Source organism: Eptesicus fuscus, chromosome 23, assembly GCF_027574615.1.
Source record: "Eptesicus fuscus isolate TK198812 chromosome 23, DD_ASM_mEF_20220401, whole genome shotgun sequence".
Lineage (NCBI taxonomy): Eukaryota > Metazoa > Chordata > Mammalia > Chiroptera > Vespertilionidae > Eptesicus > Eptesicus fuscus.
The window spans coordinates 12,939,512-12,965,200 of NC_072495.1; the positions used below are offsets into that span (position 1 = coordinate 12,939,512).

The window sequence follows — 25,689 nt, forward strand, 5'->3', positions numbered from 1 at the left end:
TTTTGAATGAGTCTCCCAAGAAGCTGCTGCTACTGCTCGGGAAGATAGTCCATTCAGTCCATTACTGAGGCACTCACAGTAAGCTCTGTGCAGAGATAACCTGGGATTAGAAGAGGAATGACCATGGTTAGAGAGTAAGGAGGAAGCTGAGAACTCAGAGCCTTAAGCTGGCAGATATTACAGATGCTTGGGAAAGGAACTAGGGATGAGGCGGAGGTGGTGTCCAAAGGGATGCATGCTCACTGAAAGACAAAGGGACATGAAAAGGAAGTTAGCATCTGTCTCTAAATAGGGTAGGAATGTCTACAAAAATTTCAGAAATTCAACCACCATTGGTCTATGCCTCACTTAAAACTGGAGTCAAATCTACACAACTCAAGTGCTCAAGAACTTCCAGGGCAAGAAACGCAGATAAAATTGTTTTCTGCTAGAACAGAGAAGAAAAAGAATGAGGAGAAATGAGAGATCACTGACAGCAAAATGGGACACATCAAATGAACCACTATACACAAAACAGAAAGACCAACAGGAGAAGGGAGGAGAAGGAGTAAAAAAAATATCTGAAGAGACGATGGCTGAAGATTTCTTAAATTCATTGAAAATCTAAATCCTGTACATCTGAGCCCTGGCCGGTGTGGCTCAGTGGATAGAGCGTCGGCCTGCGGACTGAAGGGTCCCGGGTTCGATTCCGGTCAAGGGCATGTACCTTGGTTGCGGGCTCATCCCCAGTAGGGGGTGTGCAGGAGGCAGCTGATCGATGTTTCTCTCTCATCATGGATGTTTCTACCTCTCTCTCCCTCTTCCTTCTTCTCTAAAATCAATAAAAAAATAAAAAAAAATAAATCCTGTACATCTGAGAAGTGCAACAAACTTCAATAGGATCATTGCAAAGAGCTAACACAGCGAAACAAACCCAATTTAAGACCACAAAATAAGTTCTAACAAAGAAAAAAACACACATAATGTTATCTGACCACAGTATGATTAAGCCACAACATTAGAGACTACTAGTCAATACGGTATATAATCTGTGATTAACCTACGACAGCATGGCTTCCTAGAAGGGGTAAACATAATGGCTAGGTAGGGGCATCCACAGGCTTCTTCTGGAGTGCCGACAATACTCCACATCCTGATCTGGGAAGTGGTTCGTATGTGTACACATTAATAAAACTTGCACTTGATATTTATGCACTTTGTTTGTATATCTGCATGTGTAGAAAAAAACTGAACCTTAAACGCCTCTCATTAGAGGAACTAAAAATTAAGAATCTAACTCTAGAACTCAGAAAAAGAAAATAATAAACCTAATGACAGTAAAAGGATGAAAATTTGCAGCAGAAATGAATGGCACAGAAAACAAATGCAAAGCACTGAGAATCAATGACCACCCAAAACTGGTTCTTTGTAAAGATGAATCAAAGAGGCAAGCAAGACTGAGCAATACATAAGGCAGTATAAGTAATATTATAAGTAAAAAGGAGGGCATAACGACAGGCATATAAATGCCTCAAAAATGCAAAGAGAATGCTAAGAGAGTTTTGTAGCAATGAGTTAGAAATTTTATATTGCATGGGCAATGCCCTAGATGAATATGATTTACCAAAATGAACTAAAATATAACTAGAAAACTGAATACGTTTAAATGATTTCTTTAATCATTAAAGGAACTAAAACAATATGAAAAATCTGTACCCAAGACATATGTATACACACATGTGCGCAAGCATGCATGCACACACACACATCTTAGCTCTGTCCACTGAAGACGTCGTAAAAGCAATGAGCATAATTAGTACATAGGTCCTCGCTTGGAGAAAAGGCTAATTCCACAGAGTATAAAATTAACCTTAATGATAGGAACATGTCAAAAGGACAGCTTGTGAAATAAAAAACAATAGAACTCAAAGGAGAAACAGACAATTCCACAATTCTGCTTGTGGACTTCAACACCTCCCTCTCAACAACTGATAGAACTCCTGGACAGAACATTGGCAAAGATATAGAATATTTGAACATCACAATCAATCAATAGAATCTAATACACACACACACACACACACACACACACACACACACACTTGCTCTCACTCTTTCACTCCCCACCTAACAGCAGAAGCCACATTTTTCTGAAGCATCCATGGAACATTCACCAAGACAGACAGTAACCTGGAGGCATAAAACATATCTCAACAAATTTAAATAACTTATCACATAGAAATTCTCTGACCATAATGGAATCAAACTAGAAATCAATAACAGATAACAGGAAAATCTCTAAGCAGATGGAAACTGAACGATGACCTGCCCTTGCCTCCCAGGTTGCATCTGGGTACGATTCCATCCCCCACTCATGGCAGAGGGGACTGGGTGAGGCAAGGGAGCCCTCCCTCGGTCAGCACAACCACAGTGCTAGCCCCGAAGCGGGAAAAGAGCCTGATGTGGAATGTGGGTGAGAACTGGCAGAGGGAGCAGCTGGAGGGGAAGCGGTCCAGACAGGACACGGAAGCAGAGTGAGGGATCGTACACAGACCCCAGGAGAGGAGGGGGAGGGGACCAAAGGAGTCAGAGGCACCTAGACACCACAATATCTGGCAAGTCCTGTCACCATTCTCATTTAGTTTACTAACATCCAGGTGGGGAGGAATTATCACCTCTGTCCTGGGAAAAGAGAAATGAGGGCCAGAAAGGGCAATCGCTGCTTAGGTAACAGAACTAAGTAGCAGGCCAGTCAGGCTCATACCAGCCCTGGGTCCCAGCCCAGGCTCTAGCCCTCACCCCCAAGGCACCTGTGCACCTTCAGAGGAAGGTGTGAGCCAGGCCCAGCGCGCCTGCTGCCTGCTATAAAATGGTAAGTCCACTCAAAGTTGACATCAAGGTCCAGAAATTAGAAAGCCACATTGTCACAAGAAGCACCATTCCTTCCAGCTCACTAAAGGACTCAAGTTCAAGGTGGCTTACTTCTTTTACAAAGAAACGAAGACTTCTCGTAGCAGTTCTCCGCGTGCCAGCTGTGCAGATCGTGGTTGCGGAGGGTGGGGAAGTGGAAGCACTGGAGCTGGGCGCAGAACACATTGTCACTTTCAGACATGGCCGAGGCGAAGATGGGGTCTGGGGGCAGGAAAACCTCTGAGGAACCTACAGGGGAGACAAAAGGGAGGGCTGGTTATTGCAACATAATGTCAACATCCAAACCATGTGCAGTCTTCACAGGGACTGAGGCCCCCTGAAGTGGACCATCAATCAGAGAGCTCATGGACCACCAAACAGAGCTGTACTGCAGTTACGGCATTAATTCACAACCCCCCTGAGCTCCACGGAGAGCAGGTTTCAGCACTGGGCGATGGGGGCCATGCTCCGTAGGCCAGGGAGGCAAGCACACGAACAAACCTACTGGGCTGAGAGCCAGAGGAGGACTGTACTTAGCCAGGGATGTTTAAAGGCAGAACAACAACATGAAGAGTGAAGCAATGGGTAATAACACAACAATGAAAATGTGTGAGTTCATATGAATAAAATGAACAAATAAATAAAGAGGGGAGAGGAAAGTTCACCTTTACAATAGAGTACTGACTGATAAATAGAGGGCTCAAGAAGAAGCCCTTGCTTCTGCCGTGAATGCATAATTTAGGCAGAAACATGGCCCCAAACCCACTCGGAGCATCAGCTGGCCTGGTGAACTCCTGGAAGGCTCCTTGGGACCCACTCCCAGCTCCAGAAAGACTGTCTATAATCCACTCAGCTATTGCATTCCAAGTTGGAAATCAGGTGATCAGAAACCACACTACCATTGCACCCCAGGGTGGGGGTGCAGGGGTGTTGGGGGAGGGAGCCATGAACCTCTAAGCCTCTTTTCTAAGTCCCATAATCTAGTACAGTCTCCTGATCATTCTCCCTCTGATATAACAAATATTAGCAAGCCCTAATCCTGTAATCAGGCACTCAGGTGACAATGCAACAACAACTTGCCTTGTGGAGCTGACATCTGAGTGGCGGGCGGGGAAGTAAACAGTGAAGACAGATTCTGAACAACAGAATAAGTATACATGTCGGAAGGTCATGGCTGCTGTAGGAAAAAAAAAGCTGCAGCACAGAGGTGAAGGCAAGCCTCAGAACAGAGAATGGAGGACGAGGGCTACACTAACATTCCTGACTGCTTGGGTTTGGTGGGTCTCACGTCACCCACAGGCTCACTGTTTTGCTAGGATTCAAGGGACCCTGCATCCAGCCATAGACCTGGCTAAGATTTACTACAGCGATGCAGCAAGGTATACCAGCAGCAACAAAAGGGACAGTTCAGGTGGAGTCTGGAAAAACCCAGGCCAGGCTTCCTCGTCCTCCAGGCAGGAAGGTGCCGTGGAGTGCGCCGCTGCCAGCAGCCCTGCAATCCAGTTCTGCTAAGAACAGCCTGGGTGCCGGCCTCCGGCCCACCGCAATTCCAGACTTGCCAAGGGAAGCAGGTGTTCACCGTAATCCCTGTTTGTGCCGTCCAGGCAGCCTGGCACAGCAGGCTCCACTTAATCCCCAAGCCAGTCCCAGACACTAGCCAGGGCCAGCCTGGCTACACTGCTTCTCCGGCACTGCCCTGGAAGAAGCCGGAGCCAGGAGGCAGTGGCCCAGGGAGGGCGGCAAGGGGAACAAAGGTGACCCAAGGGAAGAGAAGGTGAGAAGAGCAGGCATCCCTGTGGCTGACGAGGAGGGCGGGAGAGTGGTGGAAGGGGACGGCAGAGGGAAAGGGCACTGCAGGCCTCAGTGAGGGCAGTGTCTTTGCGGGAGGAGAGTCACAAACAGCTGGGGCAGAGGAGTAGAGGACTCTCGAGCAGCCATGTGAGGAGACTGGGCTGGGTGGGGGTGGGAGCAAGGAGACCAGGCTGGCAGTGGTGGCTGCAGTAATTTAGGTGACTAATGGCAGATCTGGTGGCTGCAATCTGGCAACAAGTGATGAGATTCTGGACACGTTTGAAAGGGAGTGAAGTATGAGAGGAGTCAGAGAAGATCCCTGTCTCTGGCTCCAGCAAACTCCTCTATTTTAATTCTATCTGCCTGACAGCTTTCCTTCAAGTTTTGGATTTCCGAACTCTGTCCTAGAAAGCTTGACCTTCCCTCCCTGGCTCATGCCAGCTGCCCACTTTGCATGCTCATTTTTATGCCCTAGTTCAAGTCCTTAACTGTAAAAGGAGGATGGTGAGTCTAAAAATCTGGCCAAGTAAGAAGCAACCATGTGTTCCAGAAAAGACCCCAGCCTGGAAGAGGGCCTGCTGGTCATCAGAGCCCTCCCGTGATGTGGGGCCCATTCCTCTCCATGTCCCCTGCATCAGGTACCCCTAACAGGCCAGGCACTATGGATGAGAGGGGGTGGGGGAAAGAGAGGAGACCCTAGCACTATATCCTGTTCAGGATGGTAAACCTCAATTTCATACTCAACAACTCTTTTCAGAAGAGGCTTACCCTTTTTTCTTTTTTTTAAACTTATTGATTTTTAGAGAGAGGAAGGGAAACATCGAATTCACTGGTTGATACTTACGTCTTGATTGAAGACCAAACCTGCAACCTTGGCATTTCGGGACAACACTAACCAACTGAACTATCCGGCCAGGGCCCAGAAAGGCTTACCTTTGAATGCTACCTCCCAGTGGCCTTCTAAGGAGCTGTTCCGGCTGGTGACGACATACTGGTAGCCAACCCACAACCTGCGAGAGGGCAGAAATGCAGGGAACCTTAGCATGGCAGCAGGAAAGCAGCCACTGATTGTGCATGAGTGTATTTTAATAGTTACACTGACCATTAAAGTACTGAGCCTCCAAAATGCTAATGACTTTTTAAAGTTTTTAAATACTTACTTTTAATAAAATACATTAAAATTCTAAAGAATAAATTCACAGGTCAGAAAAAGTTTGATCTTGAGTGACTCCTGCCAAGACTGTCTTATTAGTTGATCCAAGAAAGCTTTCAGCCCGGCCGGTGTGGCTCAGTGGTTGAGCGTCGACTTATGAACCAGTGGTCACAGTTTGATTGCTGGTCAGGGTCATGACCCGGTGTTGGGTGGGTGCAGGAGGCAGCCAATCAATGATTCTCTCTCATTACTGATGCTTCTATCTCTCTCTACCTCTCCCTTCCTCTCTGAAATCAATAAAAAACATACTTAAAACAAAACAAAAACACAAAAAAGCTTTCAAATTCTAAGCAAGACCAACCTTATCTGCGATGGACATAGAGCCCTATGAATACACTAAAGCAGCGGTCACCAACCTTTCAGACCTCATGGACCACCAGTGGTCGGCAGACCACTGATTGGCAACTGCTGCACTAAAGGCACAGAACAGTACCCTCTAAAGGAGTGAATTTTATGGCATGTGAATTAATCTCAATAAAAACCAAACACCTGTAAGTACACACTGCAGGGGCGGGTAAAAGCATGCTCGCATGCTCACATGCTCAGAGTCAGCTCGCCCAGGCCTGCAACTGCTCCCCAGAACACAAGTCACAGCACTGAGGGGGCGGTGCACGCGAACCTGGTCGACTGCCACAGCCACCTGTTGAGTGTGTGCCCCTCATCCAAGCCTTCCAGTCCAGCCCTGGAGATGCCTTCAGTAAGTCCAACACTGGGGGAGCCATGGCATTGTGCCCCTCTGCCCCTTCAGCCTACTGCCATGCACACGCCCACCTGAAGGAGACAGGGTGCTTCCCTACCTACGGGGCTGGGCCCTCTCGCTCTTCCATGAACTTACATCCACCCTGTGAACTAGGAATTATTTTTCTCACTTGGTAGCTGCGGTATCATGATTTGCCAATGTCAAGGGATATGATGGTAGAGCCCCAAACCCAGCTCAGGTCTTAAAATGAAGGCTCTCTGTCCACTTGACATGGTCCTCTTGTTAACATGGCAGCCTGTGCCATTGCTGGGAGGGAGTACTGGCAGTCTGGCAAGCTCTGCAATTCACACTCCTGCCCCCAGCAGTGTGGATGGGGCAGCATGAGGCCACACATCACAGGCCATAGCACATGCCTGCCCCCACAACCCGGGGCCTGGGAGATGCTGGCAGGTGGCCAGTTTCCACACTTTGTCCTCAGTGCTACAGAGCCTGGGGTCAAGAGCCAGGTTCTGGAGTTAGACTGCATGGGTTGGAACCCAGACACACCCAGCTAGTGTGTGCCTGTGGTCACATGCTTGTCCACTGGGCCTCAGTCTTCTTGCCCACTGGTCTCCTGTGGTTTCTGGAGGACTGAGTGATCGAGCCCATTGAAAGCACTGAGCAGCGGGCCTGGCAAAGCCCCTTTTCTCGGAAGGAACTACCACCCACCTGTGCACCCCTTGTGCTGGGCCTAGAAAAGCCCACACTGAGCAGCCCCTCCTGACGCAGGCCGGGTCCCTTTACAGGTCAGCAGATGCAGCTGAACCTACAGAGGACCAACAAGAGACTGGCCCAAGGTGGCACCCCATCTCTGCCCTTCCAAGACCCCCCATCCCATCTCAATGCCCACTCTAAACCACCAAATCTCTATTTCCAGTGGGTGGAGCTGCTCTTCCCCAAAATGCCGGCTGCTGGCTATGCCTTAGGACTGCCACGGCGGCCAAGAGGCCATGTGCTTGGTGGGCATTGGCCTGAACCCCAGCCCCTGGGTTCCCACCCAGGACTCACTTGTGCTGGTCCTGCCAAGCGAAACTCCGCTCTGGCTGGTCCCATTCTTGGGCCAGGACGAAACGCAGCTCCTGGTCGGTGGAGAAGGTGGCAAGGGAGCCATTGACGCGCTGGCAGGTCTGTGCAGCGTCCCAGTAGTTCTCTCCACTCAGGTAGACCCTGTAGCAGCTGGCCGTGCCCTCATAGTGGTGCCACCCTGTCGGACACTTCCCTAGGAAACATGAAGGACGGAAGGGGAGTTGTCCCCCCAAATTAGGATCCGCACTCCAAAACAACATTACATATGTTGCTCAGAAATCACTCTAGAGAAATGGGGAAACTGAAGCTCAAGAGGAAAATTTCTGTCCCCTAAGGACCACATACTTTGTGGCATACTCAAGTTTCTCTACACTATAGATGCAATCTAAAGTAAAAGTATATTCAGTGGTGAGTCTTCCCATTTGTATAAGGTCTTTAATTTACTTGGCAGTAAAGACTGACTGCTGGATTCTTTGGATAAAGTAGATTTCATTCTCTGAATAAGTCTGGTTGACAAGATGGCAGAACTGCCCACACCAGCTCACTGCAAGGCCTGGTAGGAGTGAGCAAGGAGGTTCCCTGCCCACTTGGCCCTCACTGCCCAAATGCTGGCTCTCTGGTCACCCTGCCAGCAAGTCCACAACTTCTTGAGCCTACTCCTTGGTTCTCTGTTCACATAGGTGCTGGCTAGTATTCCCCTAGAACAGAAGCTCAGATCATAGCTGGAAGGGCCACTGAGGTTGTGGGAGCTACGCCTGCCTTCTACAGATGAGAAAATGAGGCCCAGGTGGTTCCACGGTGGGCAAAAGCCAAGTAGCCAGTTGAACTCAGAGTCTCCACTGTATGAGATGGGCCAGATATCTTCTTGCCAGGTGTACCCACCCTGAGGGTGGCAAGGCTCCATACCAAATGGCTGGCCTTGGGTAAGGGCAATGACCTGTTCTACAGGATGCATAACCTTCAAATGCCAGGGTACCTAACTCCTAACTAAAAGTACACTGGTTTGGGTCAGTAGATAAGAGCGTTAGCCTGCAAACCAAAGGGTCCCGGGTTCGATTCTGGTCAAGGGCACATGTCCGGGCTGCAGGCTCAATCCCCAGTAGGGGCGTGCAGGAGGCAGCTGATCAATGATTCTCTCTCATCATTGATGTTTCTATCTCTCTCCCTCTCCCTTCCTCTCTGAAATCAATAAAAAGGGTATTACTCTTCATCAGTGTACTTTTATATATATATATATATATATATATATATATACACACACACACACACACACACATATATATACATATATATATATATAAAAGTACACTGATGAAGAGTAATACTTTTTTTTTACAAAGCCAGTTAACAAAATGCAATTTTTTAATGCCTCAACATCTTGTGGAACTAGTAAATCTTCTTAAATATTGATGGGCTTGTGTTTTTATTATTTTTTTAAATATATAAATTATTTAAAATATATTTTTATTGATTTCAGAGAGGAAGGGGGAGGGAGAGATAGAAACATCAATGATGACAGAGAATCATTGATCAGCTGCCTTCTGCACGCCCCTGACTGGGGATCGAGCCTGCAGCTGGGACATGTGCCCTTGACCGGAATCGAACCTGGGACCCTTGAGTATCCACTGAGCCAAACCGGCTTGGGCTTTTAAATATATTTTATTGATTTCAGAGAGTAAGGGAGAGGGAGTGAGAGACAGAAACATCAATGATGAGAGAGAATCATTGATCGGCTGCCTCCTGTACACCCCACATTGGGGATGAAGTCCACAACCCAGGCATGTGCCCTGACTGGGAATTGAACCATGACCTCCTGGTTCATAGGTCGATGCTCAACCACTGAACCATGCTGGCTGGGCTATTTTTATTATTTAGGACACGTGTGTGTGTGTACCTTATTATGAACAATGGGATAGAATGAGAGGAAAGGTACCCCTGGCCACCGAGCCAACAAGGCATGCCGCAGCACTGCTGCAACGCCGAGCGCGGGACAGCACTATCTCCCACGGAGCTCCTAGGAAGGCGTTCACTGTAGACAGGAGCCAGCCCTCAGGGACCACCAAGCAGGAGAAGGGGAGGTATATGGAGTTCATGGAATGGGTGTGAGGGTAGGGGGATTACCAGATGGCCTTTTACTGTATGTTTTCTAAGCTCCCTACCACCACGAAGTGTTTAACCTGCCAAAGCCCCCATGTGTGGGTTCCATTCTGTCCCAGGTTAGAGGTGGGGACACTAAGGTGTGCAGAGGCCAAGCATCTCAACTGGAGAGTGTCAGCTGGGGCTTCCATCTTGGCTCCTCACCCACATCTTGGAATGGGCTCAGAGGAAGCCCTCTGGGGACAGAAGCCAGTGAGTGGGGGCAACAGAGAGAGGGAACATCTTTTTTTACTTGTTGAACTTGTGGAATTATTCCCTAGGTCGATTACCTATTCAAAGAAAGTAGGTAAGAGATGAAACGACAGTGCATGGAGCTGAGAGCCACGATTCCAGGGGCTGCCCCCATGGCTGTGTGAGCTCTCAGAGGCTCAGTTTCCTCATTCGCCAAGCTTACACTACATCCCTGTGACAATCCCTGGAGTTCACAGCTCAAAGCCGGGGACCTGAGTGTGTGTGGTGAGAAGACTTCTGCAGCCCAGCTCTGAAAGGCAGCCATCTTGTAAGCAGCTGGTTCCATAGCCCGAGTTGGTGTCAAGGATTCACCACTCTCAACCTGGATGGCCTTGGCTGGGTCACCGTGCAGCCTCTTACCAAAGGATTATGCCAGACTGCCCCGAAGGGCTGTTTTAAAAGACACATTGTACCCCTCGCACAGCCAAGTGGTACCGGGAGAGCCAGGAAACATATAGGGTTATGAGGCTTTATCACAAACAGGGCAGGTCTGCAACTTACTGCTGAAGCGAACAGGCTGTGCCACATTCACTGCGTGGAAATGCATGGGGTCGCCACCTCGGGCCCGCCCCTGCCTCGGATCCACAGCTTCCTTCCCATGGTAAGGTCGAGAATCCCCAGTCACTTCTGAAAGCAAAAAGAAAAGTGGACTGTAAACACTGCTCTCACAGCAGAGCGGGCAGACTACTTGAGGCTGGGAGACCAGATGTGGGTGAGCATATATTCCATTTATTCAGGGTGTTGTTGTTTTTTTTTAATATTCTTAACAGAAGATCCATTTAAAAAAAAAATTAATTTCAGAGAGGAAGGGAGAGAGATATATAGAGAGAAACATCAATGATGAGAGAGAATCATGGACTGGCTGCCTCCTGCATGCCCCCTACTGGGGGGGGGATCAAGCCCACAACCCGGGCATGTGCCCTTGGCCAGAACTGAACCTGGGATCCCTCAGTCCGCAGGCCGACACTCTATCCACTGAGCCAAACCGGCCAGGGCTATTTAGGTCTTCTTAAGAACGCTATAAAATGTTGCTGTTTGTATCAAATGGGTTATACGCACGTCTTATTAAAACTATCCCTTAGCAGTCTTCATTTTTTTTACTACTATCATGAAATGAGGTTTCTCCTTCATTGCATTTTCTAACAGGCTACTGCTGGCACAGCACAGGGTCAGTCATTCCTGCTGCAAATCCTTCAGTAGCTCTAGTCCAAGCATGTCAAACTCGCGGCCAGCGGGCCACGTGCCTCATTTAGCCATGCTTGCTCTAGCCCCTTGGGGTTTCTTCCAGAGCACAGGCTGCCTTCCTGCCCCCAGACTGCCTGGAGCCTCCCCTGGGAGCATGAAGGGGGAATCACTGTGTGTAATCTTTGGCAAGGGGCGTGGCATGGCATGGGGGGTGGAGGAACGTGGTGGGTGGTTGGAAGGCGAAGTGGTGTCCCACAAACCCACCTTCCCAGACTGGCTGGCAATTAGACCCACTGACTAAAGTGTCTCCAGCCATCTGGTTCTGCTATTATTACAGACTCTGGTATTATTTTTATTTCATAAATAATCTATTTTTTTGCATTATAAAATAAATATTCAATGCAAAATATTTGAAAAATATGTTTGAAAAGACAAAGCGTATGAACCCATTACTATGTTAGGGCCCTCCCTTCAGTCTCTTTTTTTCTACATAAATCCTTAAAACTATTTTAGGATTTGCTTTGTAAGCTTAAGACTATAAACAGCTTTCCATATTCTGAAATAAACTTAAGAAGACCATTTTTAATGGCTGCATGGTATTCTGTGAATGAATTTCTTTAATTACCACCATCTCCTATGGTGCAAAATTTAGTTGTTTGCATTCTTCCAATACTCTAAGGGTTGCACTGAACGACTTGTACATAAATCTGCTTATGCCTCATCATTTTCTTCTGAGACCCTGAGAAGTTATGAACCCTATCAGATTTGGCTCTCTCCCCCACTAAGTACTGAGGAGAGTATTTCCAGCTCCTTTTCAGGCATATGATGGGGTTCAGATGTCCTTTGATTGCCAATCATTCTAAAATATAAAATGTGCTACCAGTGTCTGAGATAAAGCAAAGACCTCAAAGGAAAAGCATCTTCAAGGCCTTGGAGTGATCTCATCATCAACACAACCACCTCGTTACCTGCTGACCCTGTGGAAGGTGGCCTGAGGCTGCAGCTGCTCTCTTCCAACACCCAGCCCTCGGGGCCCCTGGCACCATCTCTCTAGGACTGGAGTGCCCATGCACACACCCTGAGCGCCACTGCTCCCGGGAGGAGACTGACAGTTCTGGCACAGGACAGGGCTACAAAGCCCTCCTCCTCCCTTCTCCAGGCAGAGAGAGCCTGGCACACTAAGGGGAAGAGCCACAGTGTCTCCTGGGGAAGGGTGGATTTAGGATCGGGAGATGATGGAAGGGAACAGAAGGGCTTCCCAGCAGAGGGCACAGCTTGGGCAAAGGCAGGCATGTCTGGGACAGGCTTCAGGACAAGCTTGGGTGTGGTAGAAGCCGCACCTAAATTTCACATCTCTTCTGTCTGCTCAAACGAGCAAGACCTGTGATTCCACTTTACGTCTTGGCCTCTTCCCCAGACCAAGAACAGCATCTGGTCTATGACAGGCCACAATGCTCACAGACAGATGGATCCACAACAGTGATTTTCAATCCTTTTCATCTCATGCCACACATAAACTAATTATTGAAATTCTGTGGCATAACAAAAAATATATATTTTTTTGCCCATCTGACAAAAAAAGATATAATTTTGATTCATTCACACAGGCTGGCTCTTGTTGTGTTGATTGCTGTCATTTTTAAATTTGACAATCTAAGGGAAAAGAGGTCAGTGCCCCTGACTAAATATTGCATGCTTTAAAATTCTTGCACACACCGGTTGAAAATCGCTGATCTAGGACAGAGGGGGAAGAGAAAGAAAGGGTAACAGTGTTGTGCTGGGTTACATAGGTACTGACTATCACCAGGTGGCCTGGATGCTGACTTTGCAGAAGAGAAGCCATCTGCAGAATGGGGGTGAAGGGGCAACAGGTGAAATAGTTAAGGAAAGAAAGCCTGGTGATGATGGAAGAAGCTACTTTGTACAGAGCAGGCTTCTCCAAAGTTCAGGAGGCAATTTTCAGCCCTTCTCTTTTCTATCATTTCTCTTACTATCCAAATGCCCACACCCATCCCCTCATCACTCATTTATTCAGGGCCCATTACATGCTGCCAAGGAAACCTAGCAGCACAGACATAGGCCTTTGCCAGCAAAAAGGGGAAGGGCTTGGCTAAGGAGGTGAGGGCAGTGGGGGAGGATGCAGAGCACAGGATCAGGATCCTTACAAACCTATCAGGACCCCCTCTGACAATAAAGAATTTGCTTCTGAGATCCAGTGTTTCCCCATTAGGGCCAGCTGGAGGGTGTGCAGCTCTCACAGTTAAGCCGATTCATGTGCAGCTATGCAGACACCCCTCCGTCCCCGCTACCTTAGTGTGCCAGGCACTGTCCGAAGCATGGGGAATAGTGTAGTGAAGAATGACCCTGTCCTGCTTAGTGATAAGACATGCCCTCCTCAGCCTTCCTCTTCCATCCAGCAACTGGCCGGTGTGGTAGAAGCCCAAGCCCAGCCCTGCAGTACTGGGAGGAGTGCTCCCTGCACCACAGGCTGCCACTTGTGCTCTTCTCTCCTCCGATGTCCTCACCAGGACTCCAGAGCAGCTCCGCCCACCAAAGACTGAATGGGAGCCCACAGAAGGAGATGTTAAGCAAGGAGAAGCCAACATGGTTGACTTGCTACTGGGGGAAAAAACCCACAAGGAAAAGGGAAATGTTTTACAGATGGGAAAGCAGGCTCAGAAGTGTTATGAGACTTGCTTCAGAGCAGAAGTGGAACACAGGGGAGGTGGGCCCTCCTCCTCCAAGTTCACGGGACCTGAGTCACCCTGTCTCACAACTTGGCCACCTGAAGCCTGTCTCCACCTGACCCCCTGGGCAGCTGCCTCCTCTCCAGGCTTTCAGATCCACTGGGCACCAGGCTTTCTGCTTCCCCAGCACATGTCTCAAGGGAAAGCTGGGCGGCCGCTCGAGAGCCTCAAGTCCAACAGGGAAATTGAGTCAGGGCAGGTACTGGCCTGAAATGAGTATTATATGTAAACTAGAGGCCTGATGCACGAAATTTGTGCAAGAGTAGGCCTTCCTTCCCCCGGCTGCCAGCACTGGCTTCCTTCTGGCACCTGGGACCTGGGCTTCCCTCCCTCCAGCTGCTGGCAGGCACCTGGGACCCAGGCTTCCCTCACAGCTCCGGCTTCATCTGGAAGGTCGTCCGGTCTAATTAGCATATTATGCTTTTATTATTATAGATAAAATACAATTATGAGTGATTCTAATTTGTGTTTCTAGAACTTGAACAAATATATTAGGTCCAGATGAGCTTATAACTTCTCTAAATGGGGAGGGCAAGACTGACTGGAGCCTCTTCAGCAAACACATCACTTTCCTACTTTACACCAAAACAGGTTTAAAATCATGTTAAAAAATCAGACGTTACTCAGAGTAAGTCAAATAACACTTAACTTACCAAACCGGGATTTCTAACGTAAGAGAGCCTAAAATGTGTATTCTGCTGTTGTTGGGTGATCCTTTTAGTCCCCAAGGCTCTGTTCACATTCTTTATTGCTACCTTTTGTTAAAGGGAAGATCTTAGGTGTTCTATATTATCTTCTAGAAGTTTTTCTTTAACTTGAAACCAATTTACCTGTATGTTGTACATTAGGGATCCAATTTCCTTCTTTTCCGACTGTCACAGCACTACATACTGAAGAATCTAACCTTTGCCCAATGACATGTAATTCCACCTCTGCCATATATCATGTTTCTGGCAACTCTTCTGTTCCACTGGCCAATTCATGCTACTCTGAGCCAACTGTAAAGAAAGCCTTGACACTGGTAAGGCAAGTGCTCCCTCCTTACTCTTCTTCAAAGTGCCCTAACAATATCAGGACATCATTCTTCCAAACCTTTTAGAACTGATTTGTCACATTTCCCCAAAAAACCCTTTGGAGATGCACTGAGTCCACAGATCAATATAAGAAGAACAGGCAGCTTTAACACATTAAGTCTTCCTAGCCAAGAACATCCTGCCTCAAGTCTTCTTAATGACTCTTAATAAAGTTGTAAATTTTTCTCCATTAAAGAGTTTACACATCTTCTGTTAGTTCCCATTTATATCAAAGATGGTTCGGTTAGGAGAACAGAAACCATGCCAGCTATTTCAAACACAAAGGGGTTTAATACAGGGAAGCAGTGCTTTAGAAACAACTGAAAAGGTTTGCGTCAAGTGGGCCACCTCTAACTGTCTGTCACCACTGTAGCTGCATCCAGAGAGTCAGGAAGCTGCTGTTGCCATCCACCGGTGAGGAAACTGCAGGAAAGCGCTGCCAGACCACAGCTGCCCTGCAGCCTTGAGACGGCTGGCCAGTGAGGGATGTGGAAGCCACGGCACTCACTCACCTCAGTCTACCACACATCCACATCAGGGCCAGAGGAAGAAGGATTCTTCTACCTCTCTTCCACTTTCCAAATTTCATGGGAAGGATCTCCTGGGCAAATGATACCCAGAAGCCTACTGGCAGGGGGTCTGAGCGTTCCAACCCCAAAGGCAACCTATATCTAGCATACTACCCATTTTCTATCTGACAAAACCACACTGAAATTATGATTTACTGCTACATCTTCCATTTTCTCTGCCCCTGTGGCCTTATATCTTATTGCAATCTTAGCAGGCTTTTAGCAGGGCAATGAAATAATCTCGCGTGGTCACTCCAGAGTCCTGAAGTCTATGTTCAAAAGCAAACTGACTAAGCTCTGGCTGGAGTGGCCCACTGGTTAGTCCTTGGTGGATCTGCGCATGCACACTTGTCATCAAGCACTCGATGGTCTGGGCCTAGAACAAGCATGTCAAACTCGCGGCTGGTCGTGAATTTGGCATGCTTGGCCCAGAACATGCCATCAACTCAGAACTCTGGGCTCTGTAGGATAGACTTTATTTTTCTATCTGGGGAGAAAATACAGGAACCTATGTAACTTCAAGTTAACACTGACACTGAGCGGACCTGTAACCCTCTGTGCCAATCAAGTAACCCAAAAGAGAAATTAGATCTAGTTCCTGCCTTCAGCAAGTCCACAGAGCACTGATAGATGAAGCTGAACCATAAGAGTGCCTATCATTGTTTTCAATATCTACAACAGGGCAGTTATTACACAAACCTTCAAAGCTAAGCCAAAAGGTGCTTTGAAAACAGCAGATAAACCATGCTCCCATTTTAAAGCAAGCCAAGAATCCTTTGGTTCTTTGTTCAGAAAACTCTCTAGGAGGCTAGATATGAAGCCTCACCCTGTAAGTCACACCAGGGGAAGCTCCCAGGCACGATCACCAGTCCTCACCAGGCTGACCCAGCATATAGGAAATTCTCAAACACTGGGAAGTTCACACTATCTGGGCTGTGACCCAAGGAATGACCAGGTGGTCTCCCAGACACAGAGCTATCCCAGAGGCTCTTAAACCAGCCACCACCATTCAAACTCTCATTTGGAAAGGTAGGCACCTCAACTACAGACATGCTCACCTAATGAAGGAAGAACAGACATAAGGGATGATTAAAAAATGAGTCCCACCCTAGCCAGTTTTGCTTAGTGGATAGAGCATCGGCCTGTGGACTGAAGGGTCCCGGGTTCGATTCCTGTCAAGGGCACATGCCTGGGTTGTGGGTTCAATCCCCAGTAGGGGGCATGCAGGAGGCAACCGATCCATGATTCTCTCTCATCATTGTGTTTCTATCTCTCTCTCCCTTCCTCCCTGAAATCAATTAAAAAAAAATTTTTTTTAAGAAATAATTATTTTAAAAAATGGGTCCCTTTACAGGGGTCATTTTTTAGACAAATAAAGTCCAAACAGACCACCTTTATTTCTTGTTTTAGAACCATCGCTCAATGAACTGTCCCAAGCTCAAATGTCAAATTCTAATTGATGTCCCACCTGATGCCCTAGTTGGAGTTTTTTTTCAACACCTGGCCTATAGGAATTACAAGACTCCTTTCATTTACTGAATGCTGAAAAGGACCTCATCCCACTGAGGAAGAAGACAGGTCTCCTGCCCTCAGGGAACTCAGTCTGGAAGGAGAGATCAATCATGGGCACAAGTGATGTAAGAATTACCAGCGATTCTATGTGCTGCCAATGAGGGATAGAGCAGGTATTAGCAGAAGCCAACCTATAGCCATGGAGCCCACAGATGCCTTCTTGTTGTGGAATCATCTAGCCAAGCCTTGAAGGATAGGCAGGATCTGTCCACACAGAAACAAATCAAGAGGATCCCAGGAACAAAGAAAGGCATAAACGAAGCATGTGGCTAGGAAATTTTTTTTTAATTTAATTTTTTTAAAATTGATTTCAGAGAAGAAGGGAGAGGGAGAGATAGAAACATCTATGATGAGAGAGAAACATTGATCGTCTGCCTCCTGCACATCCTACACTGAGGATCGAGCCTGCAACCTGGGCATATGACCTGACTGAGAGTTGAACCGTGACCTTCTGGTTCATAGGTTGACAGTCAACCACTGAGCCACGCTGGCCAGGCTAGAAAATTCTTAATGGGGTGGGCACAGGAAATAGCCTAGCTGAGTCACAGAAGGGAAAATAACGACTGACAAAAAAACAAGCCAGATTGTGAAGAAATTTGAGTGTGAGGCCAAAGAGTTTAGGTCTGAGATTCCTTCCTCTTAGGGCTTTTATCAGAACCACCCAGGTCTTAAACATATTACCATGTTATGTGTGTGTGTGTCTCTCTCACATACTCATGCAGAAGTACACGCAAGACACTACACTGTCCATCCTAACCAGGTTGAGAACCCGGGGTGTGGTGAACACCATTACTCATGGGGTGTTCTATTCTTTGAGGGTACTGGAACAGAAACCAGGTGGAGAACCAACAACTTAGACTCTGTGTGGCATTCTGTGTTTGTGAGCACACACATCAGCAGGAGAAAGATTGCTAGTGACTGAGTGAGCAGGACAGATAGGCAGAGCCAAGGCCAGTCTAAGTGACCCTTGTCAGGATTCTAGCCAAGTCTCACAGACACCTACTTCCAAAACCAGGCAAGAGGGAGGGGAAGAAGCCACCATACTTCAGGCGCTGCTCTCAGGTCCAGCAGTACCTCCCAAAATGTGGCATCATGGACACCTCTCTTGCCTCACAACGCTCACCCTGCCATCTTAAAACTTCTGAGATCTACCTGTGTTAGGCATCTATTTTTTTAAAAAAAGACAGAGAAAGAAAGAGGACAGGAGGAGCTCAAAATAACCTTCCAGCACATGGATACAGCACTGGGTACCAGTTGACACCATCTCCCCTGATGGGAAGCATGGGCCACGTGCATCTGCCTGCCCAACACTCACCTGGACAGTTGGCTTCGTCGCTCTCATCCTCACAAGTCACCCAGCCGTCACACTGCCAGGGGAGAGGGATGCACTGGATGGTGCCACTGCGACAGGCAAACTGCCCAGGGTTGCACCGCAGCTCTGTGAAACCAAAGGGCAAGAGGCCATTGAGGAAGTGGCAGTAGCAGCGGAGACCTGGAGTGGCCAGGCCTGCAGCCGCCCGGCCCTGCCACCACCCGGTCCCCATGTGCATAGGCCAGGCAGCCTGCCTACAGCCCACCTCCTTGGAGGCTTGCATGCACACCCCAAAGAAGAGCCAAGAGCTGTGCCCAAAAAGGCCACAAATACCCAGAGCAGTGTATCCCACCCTCCCCCAAGATGTTGACCTTTATGTGCAACCATTCAAACATACACTGTGGCAATTCTGTTCTGTGTCAGGCTATGCAGTGCACTGCAGAGGGGACAGAAACAGGAGGGTACACATCTTACCTCCTGAGAAAACACACATACACTCGATAGACATCCTATATAATAAAAGCCTAACATGCTAAGTGTCCAGTCGTCTGGTCGGCCGTTCAACCAATCAAATTGTAATATGCTAATGATATGCTAAGGCCACTCAACCACTTGCTATGACATGCACTGACCACCAGAAGACAGAGTCGACCAGCTGCTATGATGTGCACTGACCACCAGGGGGCAGATGCTCTGACCTGTAGGTTAGCTTGCTGCTGGGGTACAGCCGATCAGGACTGAGTGAGATAGGCTGGACACGCCCTGGAGCCCTCTCGCGGTCCCTCCCCAGCTGGCCAACCTCTCGCGTCCTTCCCCGGCCCCCATCGTGTACCGGTGGGGTCCCTTGGCCTGGCCTGCAACCTCTCACAATCCAGGACCCCTTGGGGGATGTCGGAGAGCCAGTTTCAGCCTGTCGGTGGAATGACCAGTTGCTATGATGCTCAATGCAGGAGTTTCCCCCTGGTGGTCAGTGTGCTCCCACAGGGGGAGTGCCACTCAGCCAGAAGCCGGGCTCATGGCTGGGGAGCACAGCAGTGGTAGCGGGAGCCTCTCCTGCCTCCATGGCAGCGCTAAGGCTCTTTTGATTGACAGCTTAGGCCCGCTCCCTGCAGGAAGCAGGCCTAAGCCATCAGTCGGACATCTCCTGAGGGCTCCTGGACTGCAAGAGGTTGCAGACTGGGCTGAGGGACCCCCCCCCACCCGCCAAGTGCACAAATTTCGTGCACCGGGCCTCTAGTATATGGATAAACACACACACTTGAGTTTCTGACAAAGCATAAATGGAGGTTACCACCACAGAAGCACTATAACAATATGCTGAAACAACATGAAGGAGAAACTGCCTCCATCTGGGGGGCTCAGGAATGCTTCTTAAAGAAGGTGGGATGTATGTTAAAAATAATAATAATAAAATTAAAAAAAAAAAAAAAAAAGGTGGGATGTAAACAGGGTTCCCAAGGCAGATCAATGGTTTCAGAGGTACATAACATAATAGGAAGGGACGAATGATCCAGAAAAAGCAGGGCTTAAGGAAATATCACAAGGCAGGAGAACATGCCAATTACACTGTGTGAGCTGACAAATGCAGAATCACTGGAGATAAGATTGGAAATGTAAGAAGATTCAGACTGTGGTGGCTTTCAGGGTAAGATAATTCTGACCTTTATTTGGTATGTTGTAGGGGACCAACAAGTAATATGGTAAGATCCGTATTTTAAGCAGCTATCACTAGCAATGATTTCTGGAAGCAATTAAAATAGAAGGTTAGACAAAAATATTAAATAACTCAGCCAAGTAAGGTCTTGAACTGAGGCAGGGGTTGGCAAATATTACAGCTCATGGGCCAACTCCTGCCCTTCCCACCGTTGTTGTTTTTTTTAATAAAGTTTTCTTGGAACTGTGAGCTGTGGGACAACTGCACACTAACATACTTGTACTTGGAGGGAGGAATCAGACAGAATATTTGAAGAAACAATGGCAGAACAACTTCCCAATTTGATGGAAACTATAAACCGGCAGTTCCACAAGCTCAATGAACCCCAAACACAAGACATATAAAGAAAATTACTCCAAGGTACATCATAATCAAAGTGCTTAAAATCAGCAATAGAGAAAATCTTAAAAGCAGCCAGAGGAAAAAAGTCATCACACACAAAAAAACAGATAAAGACAACAGATTTCTCATGATAAACAATACAAGCTGGAAGACAGTGAAGAAACATTTTTAAATTCTGAAAAAAAGAAATAGCTGTCAACCTAGAATTATTTAAAGCAAAAACATGTATACTACATTGTAGGGTTTATAACACATAGCAGTAAAACTGTGACAATAGCACAAAAGCTGAAAGAAGAAGGGAAGCATACTGTTTTAATGCTTTTATATACCACAGGTAAAGTGGTCTGTCATGTGAAGTTAAACTATCATAAGTTAAAGAAAAATATCACTAAACTAACATAAGAGTTATAGCAAGTAAGCCAACGAAGACAACAAAATGGAATAAAAATAGTCAATTGAGTTAAGGACAACAGGGGGGTGGGGGCATGTGTGGGGAGGGGTGTGGGATGGGAATGGGGGGATGAGGACAAATATGTGATACCTAAATCAATAAAGAAATTAAAAAATAATAATAATAATTGAAAAGAAGGCAGAAAGGAAAAAAGAAATTAACAATAGATGGTACAAAAAATAAAACAAATAATCAATTTTGCCTAATCAGTAAACATATGGGATGATCTAAACACTTGGGGGGAAAAAAAACAACCAGAATTTGGCACATAGGTAAAAAAAACAAGACCGTACTATGTATTGCCTAAAAAACCTCTTTAGCTGAAACTGGTTTGGCTCAGTGGATAGAGCGTCGGCCTGCGGACTCAAGGGTCCCAGGTTCGATTCCGGTCAAGGGCATGTACCTTGGTTGCAGGCACATCCCCAGTAGGGGGTGTGCAAGAGGCAGCTGATCGATGTTTCTCTCTCATCGATGTTTCTAACTCTCTATCCCTCTCTCTTCCTCTCTGTAAAAAAATCAATAAAATATATTTTAAAAACCTCTTTATATAAGGACACAAATTGGTGAAAACCGAAGAATGGTAACATGCTAACACTGATCAAAAGAAAGCTGGAGTGGCTATATTAATGCTACACAAAGTAGACTCCAAAGCACTTAATATTACCAGGAATAAAGGTCATCTTATATAATAAAAAGCTAATATGCAAATCAACCGAACAGTGGAACGACCGGTCACTATGATGTGCACTGACCACCAGGGGGCAGATGCTCAACACAGGAGCTGCCCCCTGGTGGTCAGTGCACTCCCACAGAGGGAACGCAGCTCAACCAGAAGCCCTGAGCCAGCTCATAGCTGGGGAGTGCAGTGGTGGTGGCAGGAGCGTCTCCCGCCTCTACGGCAGCGCTAAGGATGTCCAAATGCCAACAGTTGGACATCCCCCCAAGGGCTCCCAGACTGTGAGAGGGCACAGGCCGGGCTGAGGGACCCCCCTCCCCGAGTGCACGAATTTTGTGCACTGGGCCTCTAGTTTAATAATGATAAAGAACGTAATAATCCTAAATGTTTATGAATCTATTGCAGAGCTTTAAAATGCAGATGAAAAATTGCTATAACTGCTAATAGACAAATTCACAATTATAGTCAGAGATTTCACTCTCCTCCAAACAACCTGAACACTATCAACCAACTGATCTGAACCAACGTTTATAGAACTCTCCACCCAGCCGAAACCGGTTTGGCTCAGTGGATAGAGCGTCGGCCTGCAGACTGAAAGGTCCCGGGTTCGATTCCGGTCAAGGGCATGTACCTTGGTTGTGGGCACATCTGTGCAGGAGGCAGCTGATAGATGTTTCTGACTATCTCTCTCCCTTCCTCTCTGTAAAAAATCAATAAAATATATATATAAAAAAAGAAAAGAACTCTCCACCCAAAAACAGCAGAATACATGACTATTTTCTTTTTTTTCTTTTTTTAAAAATATATTTTATTGATTTTTCACAGAGAGAAAGGGAGAGGGATAGAGAGCTAGAAACATCGATGAGAGAGATACATCCACCAGCTGCCTCCTGCACACACCCCACCGGGGATGCGCCCGCAACCAATGTACATGCCCTTGACCGGAATCGAACCTGGGACCCTTCAGTCCGCAGACCGACGCTCTATCCACTGAGCCAAACCGGTTTCGGCTGACTATTTTCATATGCATAGATAACATTGACCATAATAGTGAATGTTATGGCCATAAAACAAATCTCAAGTTTATAATGACTGAAATCATACAGAGTATATTGTTTCACCACAATTTAATTAAAAAATTAAAAATCAAAAACAGCCAGGCTGGTATGGCTCCGTGGTTGAGCATTGGCCCATGAACCAGGAAGTCATGGTTTGATTCCTGGTCAGGACACATGTCGGGTTGCAGGCTTGATCCCTAGTAGGGGGCATGCAGGAGGTGATGTTTCTCACTGGTGTTTCTATCTCTCTATTCCTTCTCCCTTCCTCTTTCAAAAATCAATAAAAAATACATTCTTAAAAAAATCAACAGCAGAAAGATACCTGGAAAATCCCCCCAACTATATGGCAATAACTCACACACTTCTAAAGAGCCTATGGATCAAAGAAAAAATATGGATCAAATAAACAAATTAAAAAAATTCCTTGAAAGTCACAAATACTAAAGCTCACTCAAAAAAGAATCAATAATCTGAGTAACCTTATAGCTATAAAAGAAACTGAATTTTTAGTTTAAAAAATTCACACAAAGAAAACTCCAGGCGCCCTGGCCGGATTGGCTCAGTGGATAGAGAGTTGGCCTTCGGACTCAAGGGTCCCAGGTTCGATTCCGGTCAAGGGCATGTACCTTGGTTGTGGGCACATCCCCAGTAGGGAGTATGCAGGAGGCAGCTGATCGGTGTTTCTCTTTCATCGATGCTTCTAGCTCTCTATCCCTCTCCCTTTCCTCTCTGTAAAAAGTCAATAAAATATATATTTAAAAAAAAGAAAAAGAAAACTCCAGGCCTAGATGGCTTCACTGGAAAGTTCTACTAAATATTTAAGGTAGAAATAACACCAATTCCATACAAACCCTTTCGGTAATTTAAATATTTAAAATTACCATAACAATAGCATCAAGACCAAGAAACACTTAAGGATAAATGTAATGACAGATGTGCAAGTTCTATACACTGAAAATTGCAGACTATTGCTATGAGAAAAATTTTAAAGATCTAAACCTATGGGGATATATGATGTGGTATGGATCAGTAAGCTCAATACTGTTAAGATACCAATTCTACCCAAATTCATTACAGATTCAATGCAATCCAAATCAATATTCTAGCAGGCCTTTTTGTAGAAATTGACAAAGTGGTTCTAAAACTCATATAGAAATGCAAAAGACAGAATACTCAAAACAACTTTGAAAAGTAAGAACAAAGCTGGAGGATTCACACCACCTGATATAAGCACTTACTAAGTTACAGTAATCAAGACAGCGCGGCATTAAAAAACAAAACAACAACAAAAACAGCGTGGCATAAGCATCAAGACATACATTAAGACCAACGGAACCAGAACAGCGTGTCCAAAAATAGGTCCACACATAAGTGAGCAACTGATTTATGAGAAAGGTGCAAAGGCAATTTCCTGGAGAAAGAATCATCCTTTCAACAAATGGTACTGGGACAACTGGATATCAAATTTTTAAATTGATTTTTAAAGAGGAAAGCCTAAAACCATAAAATATCTAGAAAACATAGGAGAAAATCTTTGTGACCTTGGCAAAGATTTCTTAGATACATATACCAGAAGTTCAATCCCTAAAAGAAAAAGTTGATAAATTGGACTTCATTAAAATTGAGAACTTTTTTGCCCTGGCTGGTGTGGCTTTGTTAGGTGTTGTCCAGTGCACCGAAAAGTTGCCAGTTCGATTCCCTGTCAAGTCACATGCCCGGGTTGTGGGCTCAATCCCTAGTGTGGTGTGTGCAGGAGGCAGCCATTCAGTGATTCTCTCTTATCACTGATGTTTCTCTCTCTCTCTCTCCCCCACTTTCCCTTCCTCTCTGAAATCAATTAAAAAATATATTTTTAAAGGGAGGAAATTGACACATGCCACAAAATGGATGAACCTAAGGACATTATGGTAGGTGAAATAAGTTAGACAGAGAAGGATAAATGCTTCCACTTATAGGAGTTCCCTAGAGTAGTCAAATTCATAGAGATAGAAAGTAGAACATAGGTTACCAGGCGCTGGGGGAGAGGTGATGGGGAGTTCCCTTTAAGGGTACAGTTTCAGTTTGGGAAAATGAAGAAGTTCTGGAAATAAGCACTGGGTGATAGTTGCACAACCCTGTCACTGTACTTAATGCCACCTAAATGTACACTAAACAATGGTTAAAGCGGTAAGTTTTGTTATGTGGATTTTACCACAATTTTTTTTAAATCCTATTTTTTTTAAAAAGGAGAGAAGAAATCCCAAGCACACATCCCATTAGCCGTCAATACATGTCATGTAGCCTTTGGAAATGCCACTGTGCATTTGTGAGAGAACAAGAGAGTGAGGCAGATGATACCTTGGTATTATTATGAAAATAGTTTTGACCTCCTGAGTCCCTTCCCCTAGACCCCTGGCCACAATTAAAGAACTACTGCTTTAAACTATGCATTGTGTGAGGTTTAAAGGACTCATGCCTGTAGAAATGTACAAGTCTCTGCAATAAAATCTTTGTCTACATTCCATTTATTCTTTGTCAGCAAGCCTTGGCCTCATTTTGAATTATGTAAACTGAGCTGTCTCAAATTACTGCGTGAAATTTAATATGCTGCCTAAATTGTTTGGAATTGATTTCGCAACATTTGCCCACAAAGAAATAGAGGAAGACTTAGTATAGCAGAAGCACACGCATCCAGTCACGCTGCTCAGGAAATAAAAAAATTTCCTGCCAACAAATGCAGGAGAGAATTCTACCCCATCTCTTCCCACTGCCCACAACCCACTCCATGGCCTCCCCAGTGGACGGAGATCTTAAGGCAGCCCCTGCACCATGCTGGAGCGCCCACCCAGGACCAGGAGGATCCAGCTTCCCAGTGGGCAGTATCGCCTCCATCAGATTGCTGCAACATTCTTCCTTGGAAAGCGCTAACAGCTGCTTCCCAGCAGGGCAGGATGTTCCCATGGGT

General features: G+C 46.4%; 1 protein-coding gene across 2 annotated transcripts in view; it reads right to left on the reverse strand.

Annotated features, from left to right (window-relative positions):
* The window catches only part of DGCR2 (DiGeorge syndrome critical region gene 2), a 45,636-nt gene that overhangs the window by 10,080 nt on the left and 9,867 nt on the right, over nucleotides 1-25,689 (reverse strand). Inside the window, exons 2-6 of one of the 2 annotated variants that reach the window (XM_028147025.2) lie at nucleotides 18,508-18,630; nucleotides 10,548-10,673; nucleotides 7,641-7,851; nucleotides 5,614-5,690; nucleotides 2,962-3,138 (exon numbers count right to left, since the gene is read on the reverse strand). In XM_028147025.2, coding sequence (XP_028002826.2) covers nucleotides 2,962-3,138; nucleotides 5,614-5,690; nucleotides 7,641-7,851; nucleotides 10,548-10,673; nucleotides 18,508-18,630 — 714 coding nt within the window. Of the gene's footprint in view, nucleotides 1-2,961; nucleotides 3,139-5,613; nucleotides 5,691-7,640; nucleotides 7,859-10,545; nucleotides 10,674-18,507; nucleotides 18,631-25,689 lie in introns of both variants that reach the window. The other variant, XM_054712821.1, reaches the window with a different exon arrangement.